The sequence below is a fragment of the Gymnoscopelus braueri genome (assembly GCF_963280865.1).
Source record: "Gymnoscopelus braueri genome assembly, chromosome: 23".
Lineage (NCBI taxonomy): Eukaryota > Metazoa > Chordata > Actinopteri > Myctophiformes > Myctophidae > Gymnoscopelus > Gymnoscopelus braueri.
Window position 1 is genome coordinate 23,319,216 of NC_137625.1, and position 21,629 is coordinate 23,340,844.

Genomic DNA, 21,629 nt, shown 5'->3' on the forward strand with positions numbered 1-21,629 from the left:
GCCGGTGGCCCCTTGAAACTATAGGTTGTGTGATGTTTCTCACACCGTGCACCATGGTCTCTTATAGCAGTGGTTCTCAACCTTTTCAGGCCGTGACACCCCAAAATAATCATATTTGAATTGGAGACCCCCCAAAATAATTATATCCCCCCCCACCCTGACAAGCACTTGGAATTGTAGGAGTTGAGGCATTACATTTAGTTTGACTTGGTTCCACAGATAAATAATGTGAAGCTCACAACGCCTTGCAACTTCTAGATCAGCTATTATTATTATTATTTTTGCCTCTTTCTTATATTATTTAACAATTTGCCCAATGTTTGACCAGTTTTTATAGTATAGTTTGTTGATTACTTTTGATGCAGTAATTTTAAGGTATTAAAAAGGTCTTAAAAGTCCTTAAATTGTCACTTTACTGTCATCTGAGGACCCCCAGGGTCCTATGTCATATGTCATATGGCATAACTCTGCAGGAGTCTAGCCATCTACGAGGTCTGTGTGTGTCTGTCTATGTGTCCAGAGCTGAAACCATGGAGTCATACATCATAGATAGATATGTCATACGTAGATGACTGACGTCATGAATGGCTGATGTCACAGGCTGGCAACTCCAAGTCCGAGATACACATTGGAGTCACGCCATTCCCATGTGGATCCCGAGATCCACATGGAAATCTACTTTTGTTTTCCCCATTTTCCCTTTGCAACAAGAGATGGCAAGTTGGAGGTGTCTCAAATGTTGGCACATAGCCTAAATGTTTTCCTCTACTGTGTCTCTCTCTTTATGCCTCTCCCCGCTGTGTGTGGATTTGGAGGGAGAGTGGGCTAAGCTTCAAGTGAATAGACATGCACTGACAAATCAGCAGAGATACCGGGTGTGTGTGAGTAGGCTAATGGTGTGGATTAACACACACACACACACACACACACACACACACACACACACACACACACACACACATACACATACACATACACATACACATACACATACACATACACATACACATACACATACACATACACATACACATACACATACACATACACATACACACACACACTCTCTCTCTCTCCGCCCATCGGAGATGGCTAGCACAAATCACACAGACACTGTTGTCTTCAATTTTAAATGTTATCATGCCATATAAACCTGGCTCACGCCCTATTATTTTCCATTCTCATTCCTCCTCAGTCAACACAGAGACATTGTCAGGATAATTCCTTTTTATCTAGAAAAAAAGCAGCTTAACTCTGATTCAACCCAGCCATCTCAATTCAAATTAATTTCAAGGCCTGTGGACTATTATAATAAACCATGGGAATTGGTGCCTGAATGAAGCACACATTCATTTAGATGCAAAAACACCCTTGGGAACAGGAACACACAGGACATGCATATTCACACACAAATGGGATACAGTTAGCTCGGTGCTTTGCTAAGCCAGTAGTGTCCCTCTGTAAAATATGTGGGTAGCTTGAAAAGCATGCTGTCCCGTCACATGTATCTCTCACACATGCACTGTATAAAAAGGCTTTGGAAAGTGAACACATATGATAGACATGAAACCTTCTTATCTGACCATACCGTGTCAATACTCCTATTGTCTATTCACAGCTTTGGCCATACATCAGATTTAGTTTGTTTACATTTTGTTCAGTGTTATTCAAACTTTACAGAACTTACCTGAATAATGGAGTCAATATGGACCAAATGTAATTGCCTGATTAATAAGTCACCAATGTTTTGATTTATTTTTCTCCAGGAACTGTTTTTGGCTAGACTTGCCATAAAATGCATTGAAAACGCAACAATAACGTAACTGACAAGAGATAACAATTCAGCAAACTTTGCTACGTACAGATGTCAAGCAAGTCTCAAGGTCCCAAGTTGATTTTAATTGTATTCTACTCAAATGAATGGAATGCCTCCTGGAATCAAACCTCAGTATTCTTTGTAAAATGGCTGGCGTGTTATAGTGATGTGCGGGTCGGGTTTTTTCATGACCCGCCCCGCCCCCCCCCCCCACGGAACCCAACCCGCCTCAACCCGCCCCACGAACCCATATATAAATCTATGTCTCAACCCGCCCCGCGGGTCGTACCTATAATTCTGTAAAATCAAGGTTAGAAAATAATCTTCATGTATACACCCCAAGTGTATTCAAACTGTTTTATTGTTATTATTCTTATTCTTATTAGGAATAAAGAAAAAAAAAAGCATGTGATTTTTTGCCTCTGAAATCCTGACTCGACCACCCGCGCCGCGGGTTGACCCGCGGGTTACGGGTCGCCCGCTCATCACTAGCGTGTTAGGTAATGGTGAGTCGTAACTGTAAGTCCATGGTTAAACACGCCAGACCACCGGTATGATCCTTTAACACTTTAAAGGCACAGAAACGTACTTACCTGCCAGTCACTATATTTCATATAATTCTAATAGTACTCTCTGTGCATGAGTTCTTCTGTGTATGTGTGTATAGCTGGGTTAAAGTCGAATCAATTTGTCTATGTGGCTACATTTCAGTTACAATGTCTGGTAAGTGATTTCCTAATGACTCTGGCTTGTACACATGCCAACAGTTCATTGCGCTCAAATCCAGTAACCTCACAAAGTGTGTGTGTGTGTGTGTGTGTGTGTGTGTGTGTGTGTGTGTGTGTGTGTGTGTGTGTGTGTGTGTGTGTGTGTGTGTGTGTGTGTGTGTGTGTGTGTGTGTGTGTGTGTGTGTGTGTGTGTGTGTGTGTGTGTTAGTCCAAGGGCATAGCCGCACTTAATGAGAACTCCTAAAATGGAGCATCTCTGATGGAGGTGTGGAACATGACTGTGCACCCTCCCCGTCTGTGTGTGTATGTGTGCCTTGCGCTTAACCACTTTCACATCTCTATTTTGGAGATGTCATATAGGTAATTTTTTGTTTTCATATTTTCTAAAAGGTTAAAAGCATTCCAATAACTGTAACAGTTAGGGGTGTGCCGATACACTAATTTCACCAAACGATACGATACGATATTTGGCTCACAACTTCGATACGATTTCGATACGATACGCACTTTTTTAATTATGAAAAATATATGGGGGAGAAAAAAAGCAAATGCAAACAAATAATTCTGTTTTTGCATTATTCAGATATGCGAACTTGTAGCTTTTCAGCTACAATAGCCGTTTTGAATCCAAATAGAGCAATAGTGTGACACCTGACCCGAAAAAAAAACATGTCACCCTTTTCACCTCGGGGCTGTTTGCATGCCTGATTATTATTATTGTTAAAAAAATAAAATAAACGATATATATTTTTTTCAAAAATGATACATATCGTCACGAAAACGTATCGCGATATATCGCGGGACGATATATCGGCACACCCCTAGTAACAGTTCCAAAATAGCAAAAATTGCTAGAAAAATATATTATAGGGGCTTATGACTATTGCGCATGACACATGCACAGAACAAGTTCCGTCAGGAAACTCGCTGCAGTTGCTGGCGACGCCACTCCACGCTTGTTAACTCAACCAATCACGTACTCACTTCAATCTCAAACCGCCCTATTTAATGGAAGTTGGACTGGAAGTTACACTGCTCAAAGTGCTCATTCCTGCTTGCTGTTTTGCTGTGCAGGCTCACATGCTACACCTCTGCTACCACCTGTTGTTTTGGATCTCCTTTTATGTACAAGGGATTTAGGATTGGTAGGGGAGATGTAATGTGATTTGAATGGGAGTCTACTGCCGTGCCTCAGCCAAACGAGGCAAGTGCGTCAAGATTCAAGATTGCTTTATTTGTCATTTGTTTTCCATCTGCAAGCAGTGCTAGAAAAACAAACGAAATTATGTTTCTCCCAGTAAAAGACAGCAGAATTCATAAAATAATAAAAACAACAAACAGTGCAGAAACATACTCTATCGACCTGAATAAAAGGTCCTAAAAACCAAGAATTCATACTATAAAATTAAGCATACCCTGATAAAAACAAAATATTAAAACTAAAACTGAATGAAATTCATCCATAGTTCATCTGTTTCAACTAGTTCATGATTTGATGCATAGGAATGCATACACCTCCCAAAGTTCATCTACTAGGGAGATTTGAGTTCAGGAATCGGATTGCCTGGGGAAAGAAAGTGTTCCTCATCCTCTCCGTCCTGGCACTGATGCTTCTGTAACGTTTCCCTGACGGCAGAAGGGAGATCAGGCTGTGAGAGGGGTGGGTGGTGTCCCTGATGATGTTGGTTGCCCTCCTCATGCATCTCTGACTGTATATGTCTGCCAGAGATGGCACATGGCAGCGAGGTGCCGATGATCTTCTCTGCTATTGTAATGGTCACAGGACCATTACAATGTAATGTGATTTCTCAGAGTATAGAGTAGAGTAAAAGAAGATCCATTCATCGCCAAACCAAAATGAATGTATTACTTTATATTCATTAACAATATTGAGTTGTCCTGGTCTCAATGCATCTCTCTCTTATCAGTCCACCTGACAGTCTCTATCTCACTATCGTCTTCCATCTTTTCTCTCGCTTTTACCCTCACACATGCACTGTAAAATCCTGGATGTTAATGTAACTCAGAGAGTGTACAAATGTAACCAAATGGACCAGTGAGGGTCAGTTTGGTTGGCCCTGTTTGAATGAGAGTAGGAGCTGCTGGGTAATTTGTGCTGTCAAAAAAGGAGATTAAAAACTCGGATTACAAGAGAAGGGAAGAGACTGGGATTACATTAGTTTTTTTTTCACCCATAAAGTACAGCTACTGCACTGCACTGTGTAGGTGTAATTGAACCTCTGATTCGTGTAGCACAGCTTGTGCTCAATGTTTGTGTATTTCTGTGAGTTGTGTGGAGGTGTGTGTGTATTTGTGCACTTTGTAAATGTGTTTGAGTGTTTTCATTATCAGCTGTTGCCCTCTGGGGAGTGGTTTCGCTGGAGCAGAGCTCCCCAGATACTACAGTAAATGGAGTGCTAAACAGCCTGTCGGTTTCAATTCGATTTCCCCACCCACAACTTCTAGCTCTCTCTGGTTTGTGGTTGTGTTGAATGATTTAGTCATCATTAGCCTACAGTACAGTTCATTTCTGCCACGGTTAGCAGCAGTGTCCTGGACTCGACACTGCCACTCGATTACATTACCTCTTTTGCGCTGTTGTAATCAAATCTCGTCTCACTTTGTCTCTCTCTTTCCTTTTTGAGCTAGCATGGCAGTTTATCTAAGGCGAAAGGGCGGTGAAAGTCACATTTCCCTCTTGCACAGCACAGCAGCACAGAATGCATTGTGTGTCCCTTTTCCCTCAGCCTGTGATCTGACCATTGATCAAATTTGCGGTGAGTCAGCTAACAATGGAAGGAGAAAAAAAGAGAGAAGTACAGGATTTGGTTCTGTTCTTTCTTTCTAGCAAAAAGTCCTTTCCTTCCCTTGTCTGACCTGCCCTTTTACACTCAGTGCTTGTTAATGAGACTCAGGTAGTATTCCAACTCCGAGGCATTTTTGCAGCAGAGCCCGTTGCACTGTATTGCCTCTGGATTCCTTACAGGTTGTATTTATAGATCCTCACAGAGCCTGACCTACCTGTACAACACCACAATTGATGTTTTCAGACAGACATTGTGATGCCGCGTTCGCACTAGTGACACACTAGTGTGAATGCAGCAAAAGTGTTGCATGCTGTAAAAGTGTCTTTCACATGTCGCTGCCGCAGCACAGGTGTTAGTTTAACACTGAGATTGTACAAATGGACCCGTACATTTGGACACTCTCTGGGTTACAAATGGATATATAAATGGAATATTGTGTTTTTGGACTGAAATTGTGGCATTGAATATGACAAATTCTTATGACCTGCACTGACAAAAATTTATTGTTTATTCACCCTCTCCATGAATGATGTATTTCATTTTCTCACTGTATACCTTTGCTGTTTGTTTTTTGTTAGTTTTTTTTTGGTCAGCAGTCACACCCTCTAGTGTCACGGCTCTGTGCAGGTTTGACAGGTGAGACACACCTCTGTACTGTGGAGTATTTTGCAACCCAGTGAACTTAAGCCTCATACGTCGGTGCTGCAGGTGCACACGCAGCAGAAATATCAGATCTATGAGCTCACAATGCATCGCGATGTGACACGTCGTGAGCTTATAGATCTGATATTTTCATCGTACGACACAGCGTGCAAGTATAAAACAGGCATCAGTCTGTCATGTTGTTTTGCTAAGCTCAGCGGGCAACATTGAACCTGTTCTGTTTCGCCCCATGACTCAAAAATGTGTGCGTGTGTTTTGCCTGCCATGACTCAATGTGTGTGTTGTGGTGTGTGTATGCATGTGAATGAGCTGAAGCAGAAAAAAAGCCAGTATAAGCATAACACAGCAATCTGTTGCATACTGTTTACCTAAACTGGGTTTGGCTATTCAGCCTAGTGCTGTCAGTGGCTCTCATTGCGTCTCAGTGCACACACAATCTTACTCTGATGCCTTTTGTTTCATGAATTTGAAACCCTAACCCTAGCCTGTAACTAAATATGATACGACTTGGTGGAAGACAAGATTCAATAGTCCAGGGTTGGAGTTGTTTCTCGCCTCGTAGTCATGGGTGTACAGAGAGCACAGCACACTCTACAGACAAGATTCAAGAGGGCTTTTTTTTCCAGTACACACATTGAAATTACTGACATGTTGGTGTGGCATGCTCTGCAAGTCTGTGTGCATTTTCGAAAGTACTCGGTGATGTGCACCCACCGAGGCACATGCTCACCCTCTCCAGTAGTGTTGTTTTTTAGTTTGGGCTTTTTTTCTGTCTGGTTGATGTTTGAATTGTCTGTTCAATATTTAGTCTTAATGTATGAAGTGTATTTTGTAATTTGCGGACCCCCTTGATAATGAGATGGTTCATCTCAAGGGGGGGGGGTTCTTTTTTTTTATGCCTTTATTTTTTATTTTTTGAGAGGGATAGGGAAAGTAGGCTGACAGGAAATGGGGAGAGAGATGGGGGGGTGACACGCTGCAAAGGTCGTCGGGAATGGGAGTTGAACCCGCGAACCTTGGTATTGCAGCCTAGGGTGCCTGGACCGTCACGCTACGGCCCAGGCCAAAGGGGGGTGAGGGGGGTGAGGGGGGGGGCTTCTGACCTTCAAGAAGAGGCTGTTGTCCTGGCTGGCGCCACAGCGACAGGTCTGCCACCTCCTCCAGGTATGCCCTCTTGTCATTGTTTGTGATTGGCCCCACCACCACTGTGTCGTCACTCATCAGCAAACTTGATGACGGTGTTGGAGTTGTTTCTGGCCATGTAGTGGTACATGGGTGTACAGAGAGTACAGCAGAGGACTCCGTCTGCACACAACCCTCCCTTGGGGGCTCTGGAATTGAGGGTGATGGTGGTAGAGGAGGTGTGACTGCCCACCCAGACACCCTAGGGGTCTGGCAGACAAGAAATCCAGGATCTGAAAGGTCAATGTCCTTTTAGTTGGAAGCCCTCTTCTGAATAGATTGACTCTGAATGAGGTTTGGGAAATGGTGAATATGATTTGTCATTCTGTTGTAGACATGGAGTGATTACAATTACCCCCTTTGTGCTACAGTATGTAGAGTATTGTGGCATGATTTGTATGGGTGGCTAATTGCACCGACCAAACTACTGATGGTGTTGATGGATCGTGGAATAGGAGGATTTTCTTTTTTACTGTCCCCCCCTTTTTGACCATGTCTTTGGTTGTTTATGACACTGAAAAATCAATCAAAAGGGAAAACATTTAAATAATAATCCAGGACCAAGGCTTACACCACAGGATTCAGCCCATGCATAGATGGACACACACATCTTATACTGAATTATATAGATTATATATAGATATATATAGATATTAATAGAGTTTTTAGAGTCTTTAGTACTTGTATTGGAATGGTTTTAGATATCTTGTTTTGTTGATGTGACAGTGAGCTGCAGTAATGCCTTAATTTCCCCTCTGGGATGACTAAAATACCTACCTACTTAATGCTGTACTGTCTTTGTATCACCACAGCTCCTTATCTGTTTCCTGTTTGTGTGCCTGTGACGTCTGCATGTTTTTCTCCCCAGCTATTCTCTTGGAAATTTACAATTGCTTCTTTGGAGCCCTGTGTGGAGGGGGCAGGGGGGCGTGTCTGTCTGACAGCTCCTCTGCCCCAGAGAATAAGCTGTTTTCCCTGATGACCTAGTCATCACCCAGTGGTGGAAGAAGTACTCAGATATTACTCAGTAGCAATACCACAACATATAAGAACACTCTGTTACAAGTAAAAGGCACGTGTTCAAAATGTTACTTAAAAATATACTAAAAGTACCAAAAGTAAAAGTACTAAACATTTTTGAAAATAGCATTCTACTAATTTCAAAAAGCCTTTGTATAAAATAGGGCTAAAGTGGTTAATGTATGTTTTATAATGTTATAATTTATACCTGCAAAGTAATTAGTAACTAAAGTTTTCAAATAATTGTGGTAGAGTAAAAGTACAATATTTGCCTCTGAGATGTAGTGGAGTTAAGGTAAAAGTATAGAAAATTGGAAATACTCCAGTAAAGTAAAAAAAAAAAAATTTCTTAAGTACAGCAAGTAAATACTTATTACTTTACACCATTGATAGTCGCTCCCCCGAAGGCCTGGACCTCTGCAGATTATCTCACAGGAACATGGTCTCCCCTTACCCTTTGTTTCAACTTAATTCACCTGTACCTGTCCTTCTCCTGTTTTGCTTTTGTAGCTAGACAAAGAGCTGTTTGCATGTTGCATGTTTGCAACGTTTCTGACCTGTTCTGAACATTTGTGCACAAATATAAGCAGATGACCTTCTGAGTACTGTACATTCTAACTACCTGTTGAATACATACAAATGTATTGATAAATATGGCTGCTCATTTCCCCATGTGCCATTGTCAATGATTGTGCAATGTCCAAGATGTCATTGAAAATAACGTTGCAAGTTTTCCAGATAGAAAAAGTCTCTCTTGAAACAACCCTAAATCGTTTCGGCTTTTTGACTTTGGGTCATGTATTTAACTTTAAAATCACAGACATGCAAAAGTGTATCAAATCCTGACTGAAGCTCATCCCGCTTCATGAAACATAATATAATGACTTGACTGTGTCTTATTCAAGTCTGTCACGTGGAAATAAGAGAAGTTTGACTCCTGGCTTCAGTGCTCCTGATAGAAATACAACACAGACCACCAAATCTATTTGCCAAAATTGACATTTACTTGCAACCCATAAAAATTGGTGCACGACACAAAAATAGGTCCCAACCCGTTGTTTGGGAACCATTGCAGTTTTCTGCTGCATTGTAAACGCTAAAAAGGTGGTCAGAAAAGACCCAGTGAAACTATTGATCACTATGATTCATAGAGCTAAAAAACCAAACAGATAATTTAGTCTGTTTTGTCTATTTTTTTCATCTTGATTCTTGCCTGCTTTACACAGAGTGGTTTTGGAAGCGTGTTTTCATAGTCAGCTTATCTGAGGAAATCTGAGAGTTGATTTAAGTGTCACAGGTGGATTTTAAACTAATTTGGGGTGCTTTGACGTGTTTCATAAACTGCCTGTACCTTATCTTTTGGCAGCATGATGGATTATGCTTGGTCTACGTGGTTTCACGCTGATAGATGACCAAGTCATTGGTGTCATTCTCAAGTCTTATTTGGAACAGAGTGGCCGGGCCAAACCGAGCAGAATGTCCTATTCATTTGTTATGCCTGTCACAGCCTCAACATGTGATTGAGAATGGATGTGCCTGCCTGGTGCATATCACTGCTGCGTTATAAATAGATCCTGATGAGATATTGGCCATTATTTTACTTTTTTGACGACTGTATCGGCAGTTAAAGCTAATATCTCACTATTTTTAACCTTTTCAAATTTGCAAGCTTAGGGTGTCACACCCTGAAGAAGGCTGTTGCGCCACTATGTGCGGGTTGTATGCCCTGTTTTTTTATATACATTTCTACAATGAAATAGCCTTCAAAATAAGTTGCCTTGGATTGTTTTTCTCTTTTTGTTGAACTTTTGGGTTCCCCACCAAAGAGTACCTTCATCACACATGTTTGGACTTCTGAGCACGCCAGACCTTTTCTGTTTTTTTAACCACACAGGCTTTGTTGGTATGGTCCAGAATGAGGGTCATTATAATGTCACTTTCTGTTATTGGCTTAACATCTTTGCTCATGTACTGAATCCCTTTATCTGTATCCTTGCAATCCCATTGCCTGACCCCACCACAACACACACATACAGATGCAACACGCAAACACAGATCAGTTAAAATCTGCCCACGTTAATCTGATGTGCTGGTGGTGATTAAAATAATTGAGACAGTTTATGGCTTATTTCCTCCATAGCCTATAGGCTCTGTGCATAACTGTAGTCCCAGGATTTCTGAAGGTGGCATACCCGTTTCCTGTTCCAGTACATTTTCCATGCCTTTGCTTGATTGGCTCGGCGGAAGAGGAAACACACATAACACCTTCACATGATTTTTGCTGCCGAACCAATTGATTGAACCTATGGGAAAACTAACAGGAAATGGGTACGCCACCTTCTATACACAGAGCCTATTACACTTCATGTTGCAGGTAAACGCACGCACACGTGCGCGCACACACACATGCATTTCTGCCTTCCATGGTGCCAACTATGACTATCCATTGCAATTGTTTTTTTATCATGTGCCTTACGTATATTGGACATTGTTTTCGGTATTTGATTTGACTGCCTTTTCGTTATTTGTTTTGTGTCCCTTTCCTTATTCTCCTTTTCCCTCCTCTAACTCTTTCTGTAACTGCACTGTTACAGAAGAGTCATTTCAAAAAGTTATTTACACCTACAATAGTGTGATGTAAAGTTGATTCTGATTCTTCACACGCTCTCTCACACCCAGGCATGCGCATGCTTTTCATATCTTGTGTTATCACCACCGTAATATGTATTCATAAGGTGATATGGGCCATTATCTCTCAGCTCCACAGTCTACTGTGAGGATCATCAGTGATTCATACTGAGGGATGAGATTTTGTGAATAATAAGTGTTTTCCATACCAGCAGCCTCAAATGACTTGTTTTACAGCTCAGGTTCAAGATATAATATCATATATTATATAAAATCTAATAATAATATTCTTCTATTGTGACAATGACCGATAAAACACCGGGGTCTGCAAAGGAAAGCATTTCCCTGGGCGGTTTCCTGTGTGTGTGTGTGTGTGTGTGTGTGTGTGTGTGTGTGTGTGTGCACTGTAAATTCCTGTGTTAATTTAAGCACAGTATTAGAGTGTACAAATGGAACCGGGTCCATTTGATTACATTTACACTTGGGGATATAAATGGATAAAAGAATACTGAGGATTTTACTGTGTATCAGGGTGTACCCCACCCACTTGTAGCAAGGTCCCTACGCAGTAAAATCCCGAAATGATTTTCTTGTTGTTCTAATCAAACATTAGAGAGGGAATTTGCACCCATTTGTGTACTTGTGTGTGTGAAAAGCACGGTCTTAGGAGCAAATACAGAACTTTGCCAGTGTCAACAGGCTATGAGGAGCGATATATAAGCGTGTATGATTCACACTTGACTGTTTGCTTATGCACTTTTTCAGATCAGAGTCTGCTGGCGGAAAAACGAACCGAAAACTGGCAGAATAAAGACCGATGCTATAATAAATAGATGGGTTGTTGCCCTAACGCTTCCAAAGGAAGCTCAGTTCACGTTCATATTTTATTCCTTGTGATGTGTTGATCAGCCTGCTTTTAGACAAGTGGGAATTCAGTATGGATGAGTTTGTCGGAATGCTTCATGGCAAGCCTTGTGGGTTATGCGTTTGCACGTGTGTCCACCCATCTGTAGTATAATCTCAATGGCCTCAATACAGGCCCGGGTCAGAGGGGCCAGATAACGAGTCCTGTGGGGCATATGGTGCCTTTGAGCAGTGTGGAAACACTATGTAAACACACACATGTAAATATGTTTTTTCTCTTCGACTCTGAACCACATATTTATGGATTACTGATTGTGAGTGCACTGCCAACAGGCGGGCACATGATCTCCAACTTCAATCTCCAAATCCTAGCAGATGCATTGCCTGTGTGTGTGTGTGTGTGTGTGTGTGTGTGTGTGTGTGTGTGTGCGTGTGTGTGCGTGTGTGTGCGTGTGTGCGTGTGTGCGCGTGTGCGTGTGTGTGTGTGTGTGTGTGTGTTTTCTGTCCATCTGTAATGAAGATCCGTAAGAAACATGAAATGTTGTGTGCATGCTTACTTTTGAAAGTTTAACTATTTATATTAATATACCTGGGACGAGGAATGCTGACTTTGCCATGCATTACAGGCAACAGCACTACAAGCTGTAGGCACAATAAAAGTGCTATAATACATGTGATGCAAGCTGAAATGCCCATTAGACCAGTAGACCAAGTAAAAACTTCACGGCGCACCTGTATTCATTGCAAAAATAGCTGATCTATAAGCACACAAGATATTTGTGTTGTGAGCTTGTAGATCTGCTATTTAAATATATATATATATAGTACTATATTTGCATCTGTATTGGGACATGAGATGCTGATATAGTAACTTAAATTTGTTTTAAACATTTTTGTAAAGTGGTATACTGTATATTGCAATAATGTCACAAAATCCCAAGGCACACCTGGACTTGTCTCACCAGTGTGCCTCACAACACCGTTTGAGAACCACTGCCCTAGATTATGGGGGGTAGGAAATTTGCACGCTCATCTTCTGTGTGCATTTGAGAGTTCAAGCTTGTATCATTACTGTGTTTTCTCAGCTGCCGTGGCAACAGTACCGAAGGTCATTTTCACATCTTAATGTTTTTAGGTTTGTTTATATAATTGTCCATTATTCTCAATACAGAGAGCGATTTGTCAGCACAGGAGGCAGAGGCCTTGGGCTTCAGACTGCTTCACTCACCACAGATACCGTGGCCCAAAGGCTGCGAAGAAGAGACTGTGTCTCATCTCCGCATGCTTACACATAACTATGTGTAAGCATGCTGAGATACATTAAATGTTCTGTCTCGTTCCTGTTTTATCGTTCTCACGTCATTTTTGGCTATATAAATAATTACTAGCCTGTTTGTCAGCAGCACAAAAACACCCCAAAACAGCCATCGCTTGCATCGCTCTGGTATTCTTCACATGTTGGCTGCTATTCTATTAATAATGACGTCTTGTGATTGTGACTATATTAAGGCTAACAGTAAGTTATCAGAAGTTAGCTGAAGTTGTCAGACAGAAATTGTTGTAGACGAAGAAACGAGAAGTCAACATTAGAAAATGACAAATCACATGAACCCTAGCTAGCATCCCTATTCTGGGCATGTCATAATAGGCGAACATTCTGTGAAAATAGGTGCACATTCTGCAAAAATAGCTCATCTGTAAGCTCACAAGACGTCGAAATGTGATGCGTTGTGAGCTTGCAGATGACTATTTTATCTAGTTGACATGCAACTGCGTATATAGGTTTTAAGTGGTTCAAGTGTCTAATGACCTCACTTCTCATTGTGAAATAGAGATGAGCCTTCTATGGTGTTCTTCAAGTGTTAATGTGTGTTCTTTGTGTGTTCTTTGTGTGTGTGCGTGTGCGTGTGCGTGCGTGTGTGTGTGTGTGTGTGTGTGTGTGTGTGTGTTCGCAGGCAGACCGCAGTGGCTATGATGGCAACATCCTCAGCATCCCAGTGCCAATGCGTCGTGGCGGCTCAGACTCAAACTTGGATGTGGTGGACAGCTCCAGGGAGGGCGGGGTCGGCCTGGACTTCACCAAGGGGGCGCTCGGTATTGACAGCCTGCAGCAGAAGATCCTCAAGGTTCGAGAGGAGATAAGAGCCCATTTATGGGCTCTTTATGTCTTTATGGTGTCATACAGAGCCATGTGCACACACGCGTGATACCTCAGCCACTGAACAAACATCACATGGTTTTAATGGCATAATGGCTGCAATGTGTCTGTACTGTGTTTGCCCACGGCCATCGGAATACATAAATGTGGTGTTGAGAATGATTTATACCTTCTCAGTTATGATGGCATATCAAATGCATACAACTTTAAATTAAAACTACATGCTATTTAGATAAGTTTCCCTCATTCAACTTAACTTTGCTTGAATAGCCCTTAATCACTGTCTCAAAGGGATTTACAGGACCGCATTTAACAAAGGAAACAAATGATAACCCCTGTCCTTAGACATTAAATCAGGCATGGAACAACTCCCAAGAAAAAGGAAGAAACCTCAGGAAGTTTCACCTGCTTCCAGGGCGGACAGGCGTGCAATGAGCACTGGCTGGGAAATATTCAAATGCGAAACAAAGGGATAATGAATCTAACACAATGAGGGCTATCTGTCTGATGCAGATCAGTTAACGACACACATCCATTTGTTGCATTATTCCAAGATCCACCCTCATCTTCGTCTGATTCCTCTTCCCTGTGCAGGTAACAGAGCAAATCAAGGTGGAGCAGACGGTGCGGGACCAGAACGTGGCAGAGTATCTGAAGCTGGTGGACAACGCGGACAAGCAGCAGGTGGCGCGAATCCGGCAGGTTTTCGAGAAGAAGAACCAGAAGTCGGCCCACTCCATCGCACGGCTGCAGCGGAAACTGGAGCAGTACCACCGCCGCATGAAGGACGGCGAGAGCAATGGCAAGCACCACTGCCACATTGGCCACATCGGCCACTTTGGCCACAAGGACAGCGGCAGCCACAAGGAGCTGTCCGGGACGCACAGCAAGGAGGGCAGCCTGCGGGATGTCAGCGGCATGGGCCGCCACCCGACGCTGGACAAGGTGAAGACCATCGGGCCCGGCGTGTCCCTCTCTCCGCCCTTCTTCTTCAACAAGTCCCGGGAATTCGCCAACCTCATCAAGAATAAGTTCGGCAGCGCAGACAACATCGCCCACCTGAAGAGCTCCATGGAGATGGGGGCGGGGCTCCACACGGACGGCGGGGCCAGGGCCCTGAGCGGCAGCGCCAACACCGTGGCCAAGGTGACCAAGTACCCCAGTGACGACGAGTGCTCCATCGGGACGTCGGCGTCCGCCGACTCCAACGGGAACCCGGCGGGGGGGTCGGGCTCGGGGACGGGGACGGGACGGTTGGACTCCCAGGGCAGGCTGGGGGAGGTGCTGGAGGTGGTCCGGGAGATCAGGGAGGCCCAGGCACAGCTGTCAGACGACATGGAGACTCTGAAAGTCCAGTTCAAAAGAGACTACACCTACTTCACACAAACACTGCAGGAAGAGAGATACAGGTAGGTGTAGCACAAACACACACGCACGCACACACATACGCTTTTTTCCCCAAAAGATCTGGACTGTATACAGCGTAACATGGTAGAACACACCACTGACACACATCACACACGTACAGTAGGTAGCACACGTACACCCAGGCCCACCTACAGTATAGGTTCTAATGCATAATTTAAATACACTCCCAAATGGCTGAGGATCTCTCCATAACCTTGTGTGCCGTAAAACCAGATGGAGGATCTTACACAACACAGACTGTGTTGATAATGTCAACTAAGGATGACTTCTCTGTGTACAAACTGCAGTGTGATTACTCGCCCACTCACACAGTATTATGCATCGTCCTTCTTTTTTTTTTCACTTGCTTTTGAATTCCGCTGCCTTGCAGACTGTGTGTGTGTGTGTGTGGCCTGTCACAATTATTACATAATCGCTTAATCGCAATTATTTGAGATAAGCACAAGTATTTTTTGAATAATCGTCATCGTCATAACATAATTTCCATGTTGAAAAATGATAATACATTTTCAAAAATAGTGGAAATAGTAGATCTACAATGCGTTTTGAGGTTGTAGATCGGGTAGTATCGGATCGGGTAGTATAAAGTATAGGATCGGGTAGTATAAAGTTATTAAATTATGTAAATGATTTATAATAATTATCTGCCCTTTGCACCTTTTTGTTAACGAGGCCTAAAAGCCAAACAGAAATGTGTTTTTTATAAATGAATGTTCCAATGTTCAACGACAGAAACACAATTACATTGTTAATCGCAATTATTTGAGCGACAATTAATCGTCAAGTAAAATGTCATAATCTGGACAGCCCTATGTATGTATGTATGTGTGTGTGTGTGTGTGTGTGTGTGTGTGTGTGTGTGTGTGTGTGTGTGTGTGTGTGTGTGTGTGTGTGTGTGTGTGTGTGTGTGTGTGTGTGTGTGTGTTTGACTCTCCCTGTGAGTTCAGGTATGAGCGACTGGAGGACCAGTTGAATGATCTGACAGAACTCCACCAGCATGAGACCTGCAATCTCAAGCAGGAGTTGGCCAGCATTGAGGAAAAGGTGGCCTACCAGGCTTATGAGAGTGCCAGGGATATACAGGTACTGCGTGCGTGCGAGCGCACACACACACACACACACACACGCACACGCACACACACACATGCACACTCAGGAGCATGTTATGAAAGCTGATGATGCACCACACATTTTGAGAAGTTTTTCTTTATTTCTGGTCAAATAACACAATATCTAACTAGTCCATACCCAGAGATGTATATGCACCCAAACTACTTGCAGACTTGGGACCGCAACCGCAACCCAGTAGCACGCTGAGTGCTACTGCGGGTTCTTGAGACAGTTTTATAATTAAAGCTTCAGCGCTCTGACTACACACATGTACATGAACAACAGCAAAGGATTATATTGGTGCACCAAGTCTATATACGTATAGCCACACCTTGCTGGGTCAGCTGCTTGCCTTGCATTTATTAAGTCCTTTATACTTAGCACTATTGAGCGAGCTATTTCTCTCTCTGTCAGTGTGTCTATTGCCCCAAGGCCAGGTCCAGCACACTACTATAAAGAGTAGAGAACACTAAGACAATAGGCTCTGCATGTGCTTAACTATAGTTCCAGGTTTCCAGGAAGTGGCATAAACATTTCTTGTTCCAGTTAAATTTCCCATAGCTTCGTTTGATTGACTAAGCAGCAGATTTTTACTGGAAAGAAATATGAAGGTGTTTCCGGTTCGAATTTGCTGCTAAGCCAATCAAACAAAGCTATGGGAAAATGAACTGGAACTGGAACTAGGTATGCTACCTTCTGAAAACGTGGGACTACAGTTATGCACATGAGCCAATTGGAAACACATGCTGATAACTTCACCCTGGCACTGCTCTGTGAGTCACTCCCGACATTTCCACCCACAGCAGTCTTAATTGAGAGTTCACAAAAATGTTGATAAACAGCTTAGATTTGGGAAAAGTTTTAAAACATTTCTCTTAACTCCCTGCATATGCCAAAGGTAAATGCACATCATGTGCAAGTTCAGATCGATTGTTCAATCCACAGAGGATAAAAATGGATGAGAATAAATCATCCTCATTTAATACTATTGTAAGATTTTATATAGTAAGAAGATAGAGGATATTATAGCAGACTATAGTGACAGTGTGACTATTATAGTAGATTTATTGCAGGATTGTTATATAGTAGGAAGTAGGTATGACTTATAGTTATGACTCATTGTCTTATTGTGTTTCTCCGATCACTCACTATATTTATTGTTATAGGTGTAGTTTATGTCACAAATCCACACTGATGATAATACTAGTCATAGTAATTGACCTTCTGTGGACATTTTTGTGGTCTTCTTGAGGGAAAGGTTTCTTTTTATGTAAGAAATATTTTAAAATGTTGGGTTACAATTAGTAAAAGATTCAGGATAAAGTTAGGCTTAGTTTCATGATTAAGGCTAGGGATTTTGGGGTTAGTGTTAGGCTGTGTTTAGGCTTAGGCTGGGCCAGCAGGTGAAGTCAAAATGGTGTCCCTCACAAAGACAGTAATGCGAACACCTTATATGTGTGTGTTTAGGAAGCCCTAGTAGCGTGCCAGACGCGAGTGTCCAAAGTGGAACTGCAGCAGCAGCAGCAGCAGACGGTGCAGCAGTTCGAAAACATGAACACCAAGGTGCTGCTTGGCAAATGCATCAGCGTCATGCTGGCCATCGTCACGTTGATCCTGGTCTGCGTCTCCACTGTGGCCAAGTTCACAGCCCCACTGCTGCGGAGTCGGCTGACCCTGTCGCTCACCTGCGTGGGTGTGTCCATAGTGGCCTTGCTGTGGAAGAACTGGGAACACTTGCAGTCAGCACTCGAACGCTTGCTCGTCCCACACTGAGCTGGAGCCCTGCCTTCTGCCCCGCTCATATCATATCATATCTTTTATAAAGACGCCCTCGACAAACCCGTGACCAACCCTGAGTCCAGAGCTGAAGATGGGGTGGGGGGCGGGATGTTATCATTAAGATTACATTATGGAGTTTACTTGTAGCTTTATGCCAGCCCTCTCCTTCTCTGACCCATGTCACACTTGGTTGAATGGTTTTCAATGTCTTATTTATGACTCTGCATTTTGTATGGCGAAGCGGGTCACGTGTGTGTGTGTGTGTGTGTGTGTGTGTGTGTGGTGGGGGTTACCATTCCTTTCCTGTCAAAGGAAGTTATGCTGATGGTTCAGTTTTAAATGCATTAATTCTTCCCACCTTAATGTATATATGAAAGAGCCACTTGCATCGCAACACACTCTCTACAAAGCTGACGGTGTGGGTCGCACAACACTATCCCATCAGTGCATCACTACAATTGAAAATGACATTTGAGTCACCTGGCAATGACCAATCAGAAAAACGCCACACAGGTATGTGACAGTCCTCTTTCTCTCTCACCCATGTGTTGGAGATCCTGGTTTGGTGTCACCATAAAGATACAGAGCATTAAACCTGCAATCCATAACTTGTTACGTTCTCCCCGGGATGAAACCCTTGTCTCCTGAATTAGACGCCAAATTTATCTACCTCAGCCAAGGGGTAGGCAGTGTCAACCAGCAGGTGTCCTACCCGACACCGGGGTCTACATTTCTCGATGGAAGAGTAGGCAGACCACCTCCTCCAGCTACTGAAGATGTGCTAATTATATTGCATACTTTACCATACAGATTGGTTAAAATAATGTTTTATTGATTAAAATGAGTTGTGGATTGCAGCTTTAAATAAAGAGTGCACTTTTATTAGGAGAACAAAATTTGAATCATTTCCTGTCCTTAACCATTTTTCAGTGTTCGTTGTGCCCCCCCCTCTTAATATAGTGTTGTTTTAACACCTTTTTAAGCTGTGAAACAATGTCTTGTAGTCTGCTGCACCAACATTTTAAAGCTCATACAGTATGAGCATGTGACACATAAAAAGGTGTGGAATGGAGTAAAGGGTGGGAGGTGGAGGAGTTTGAGACATGTGGCTGTTAGGGGGACGTTTTCCACCTGCTGGATGAACATAATATAGTCTTAACCATTCCATTTACTATGGCGGTCAGGTCATTTTAGACCCGGTACACCACATGACTAAAACACTAAACATTTTATGAAGTGGTGTCTTGAGTGGTGATCAGCAATTTCCTATGCTCAAACGCCTGGTGTGGAGGAAAACAGAACAAGGGCTTGGAGCGCAAAGGGTATAAGTGAATTTCTTTGTACAGGAGAGCCTTTCATTAATAATAATAATTTAATTAAAAACCAACATATTTAAAGTTAGGGTAAGTGATTTGCAATTATTCAAATAATTGCAAAATGGGTCTATGTTCTGATAGTGCTCGTTACTATAGAGTGTCCTGTCCATATAAGGAGTCTCCATGTCTCTCCAGCTCTTAATTAAACAGAAAATAAATTTTCGTTTCAGTTTCAGTTTCATTTCCAATTTTATCCAACCAGGACAGAGAACTCAATCAGGATATAGATTAAACAAGTGAAATTGGAAGTGATGACACTAAGAAATGAGCAGACAAAATTGGAACTGGAACACTATACAAATTAAGCTTAAAAATGGGTACTTTCTCCTGATTGGCTGAGATTTTGACACCTACCGAAAAAAATATTTTCTGTTTATTAAAGAGCTGGAGAGACGGGGAGACTCCTGTTACTGAACAAACACTCTATAGCAATGATTACTATCAGAATATAGTATTTTAACCTTTTAACAAAATACTTTTTGTTTTAACCCAAAAATATCACTTACCCTACCTTTAAGCAATCTATACTTTTATACAGATTAGGAATTTATTTTAAGATATTTATTTTTCATGTTTTTAATTAAATAACTAAAATCAAAATGTCATGCCCTTTGTGCTCCTAGCCCTAAGGTCTTTGATCAGATGAAAAATACAATGAAATATTTATCTTTTCAAGAAAGTTGTACATTTGTCAGATTTGACCCGAATACTGGAGGAAGGTTGAAGGGAAATGTAGTGTGCTGAGTCCTCTCTTGTGTGTACCCCCCCCCTGTCATACCTGTGTCTCAATTGAACTGGCATCATTTTGCCAGAACACCTGTCTTGAAGCCACACACGCCTACAGTGTGCCTCGTATACAGTACCAGTTAGCTGTGACATGCACCTGAAGGTCCCATTTACTTGTACTGTGTCACTGTACTGTACTGTGTATATTAGAAGACATTTTTGTTGTTACTGTGGACAATTTATGAGTAGAAGCCTCACGTAACCAAACGTACAGAGTTTTAAACTGTGCGTGCATTTTGTATGTGTATATGTCTGTCCCATCCACTGCACCTTCTAGCCTAGCGGCTTCTAGCCCATATTATACCGGAGTCACAGTTATACACATCAACACTGAAGGCCGAAAACTGTTTTGTTTTTAATATGGTTTTATATTAATGTAATACTCATTTGTATGTTGCGGCCCCTCTGCATCTCTGTAACTGAGGCCACGAAACAAAGGACCACACACCACAAGAAATCCGAGCGTGTACAGTAGCATCTATTCAAGTTTTTCCATCCACTGCAGCCCATTACAAGTGGGTGAGGCTGTGTAAAGGCGTTTCTGCCTCTAAGTCCGTTTCAAAAGGGAAATGTGTCCTCTGTCATTTTGTTTGCTAGATTTGTAGTTTTGTCATGCCAAATGTGCATATTGTTTATGTTATGGTAACAGCTCCATCTCAAGTTGAAGTGTGATCTGTAAGTCAGTGTGCTTCACTATGTGTTCCACACATAATAAGAATTGTAATGAATGCTCCATTAGTGTCCAGCCCACCAACTGTGTTCTGAGGCCCCTTTCACAGTCACACTGTGTCAACGCAGGGCAACATGTGAGACCTGATGAGCTCAGAGTGATCCCTCCTCACTGATGGGGATCTGGAAACCCGGTATGGGTGGACCACCTGGATTCCAACCCGGGTGTCCTGCATGGAAAACCATAGGGGAATCCCTCTTGCTAAGGGCAATATTAGGCTACTGGGCTACAGGCAGGGCTACCCTGCTACATGAGCACATTGGATTTTATAAAGAAAAATAAAGTCCGCTCACTGGATCATGCTCCAAAGCTTACATTTTTGTTTTGGTTCCTTTTTACACCATTGGACGTGACGTTTCGAGCCTATCGGCTCTTCATCAGACACTGATGAAGAACCGATGGGCTCGAAACGTCACGTCCAATGGTGCAAAAAGGAACCCAAATATTCTTTTATTTTTCTTTGTGAATTCTGTTCTGACCTCAGCCCAGCACGTGGTTTTTTAGTGAGTGGATGTGCGTGCTTTATTGTTCTTTTCTGTCACATTGGATTTTAT

General features: G+C 42.4%; 1 protein-coding gene across 3 annotated transcripts in view; it reads left to right on the forward strand.

Annotated features, from left to right (window-relative positions):
* Positions 1–21,424, forward strand: part of LOC308079447 (transmembrane and coiled-coil domain protein 3-like) — a 41,445-nt gene extending 20,021 nt beyond the window's left edge. For all 3 annotated transcript variants that reach the window (XM_080420946.1, XM_080420947.1, XM_080420948.1), the window contains 4 exons: positions 13,664–13,834; positions 14,461–15,275; positions 16,242–16,377; positions 17,872–21,424. In XM_080420946.1, the coding sequence (XP_080277072.1) occupies positions 13,664–13,834; positions 14,461–15,275; positions 16,242–16,377; positions 17,872–18,177 (1,428 nt within the window). In that variant the 3' untranslated portion in view covers positions 18,178–21,424. The remainder of the gene's footprint in view (positions 1–13,663; positions 13,835–14,460; positions 15,276–16,241; positions 16,378–17,871) is intronic.
* The last annotated feature ends 205 nt before the right edge of the window (positions 21,425–21,629 follow it).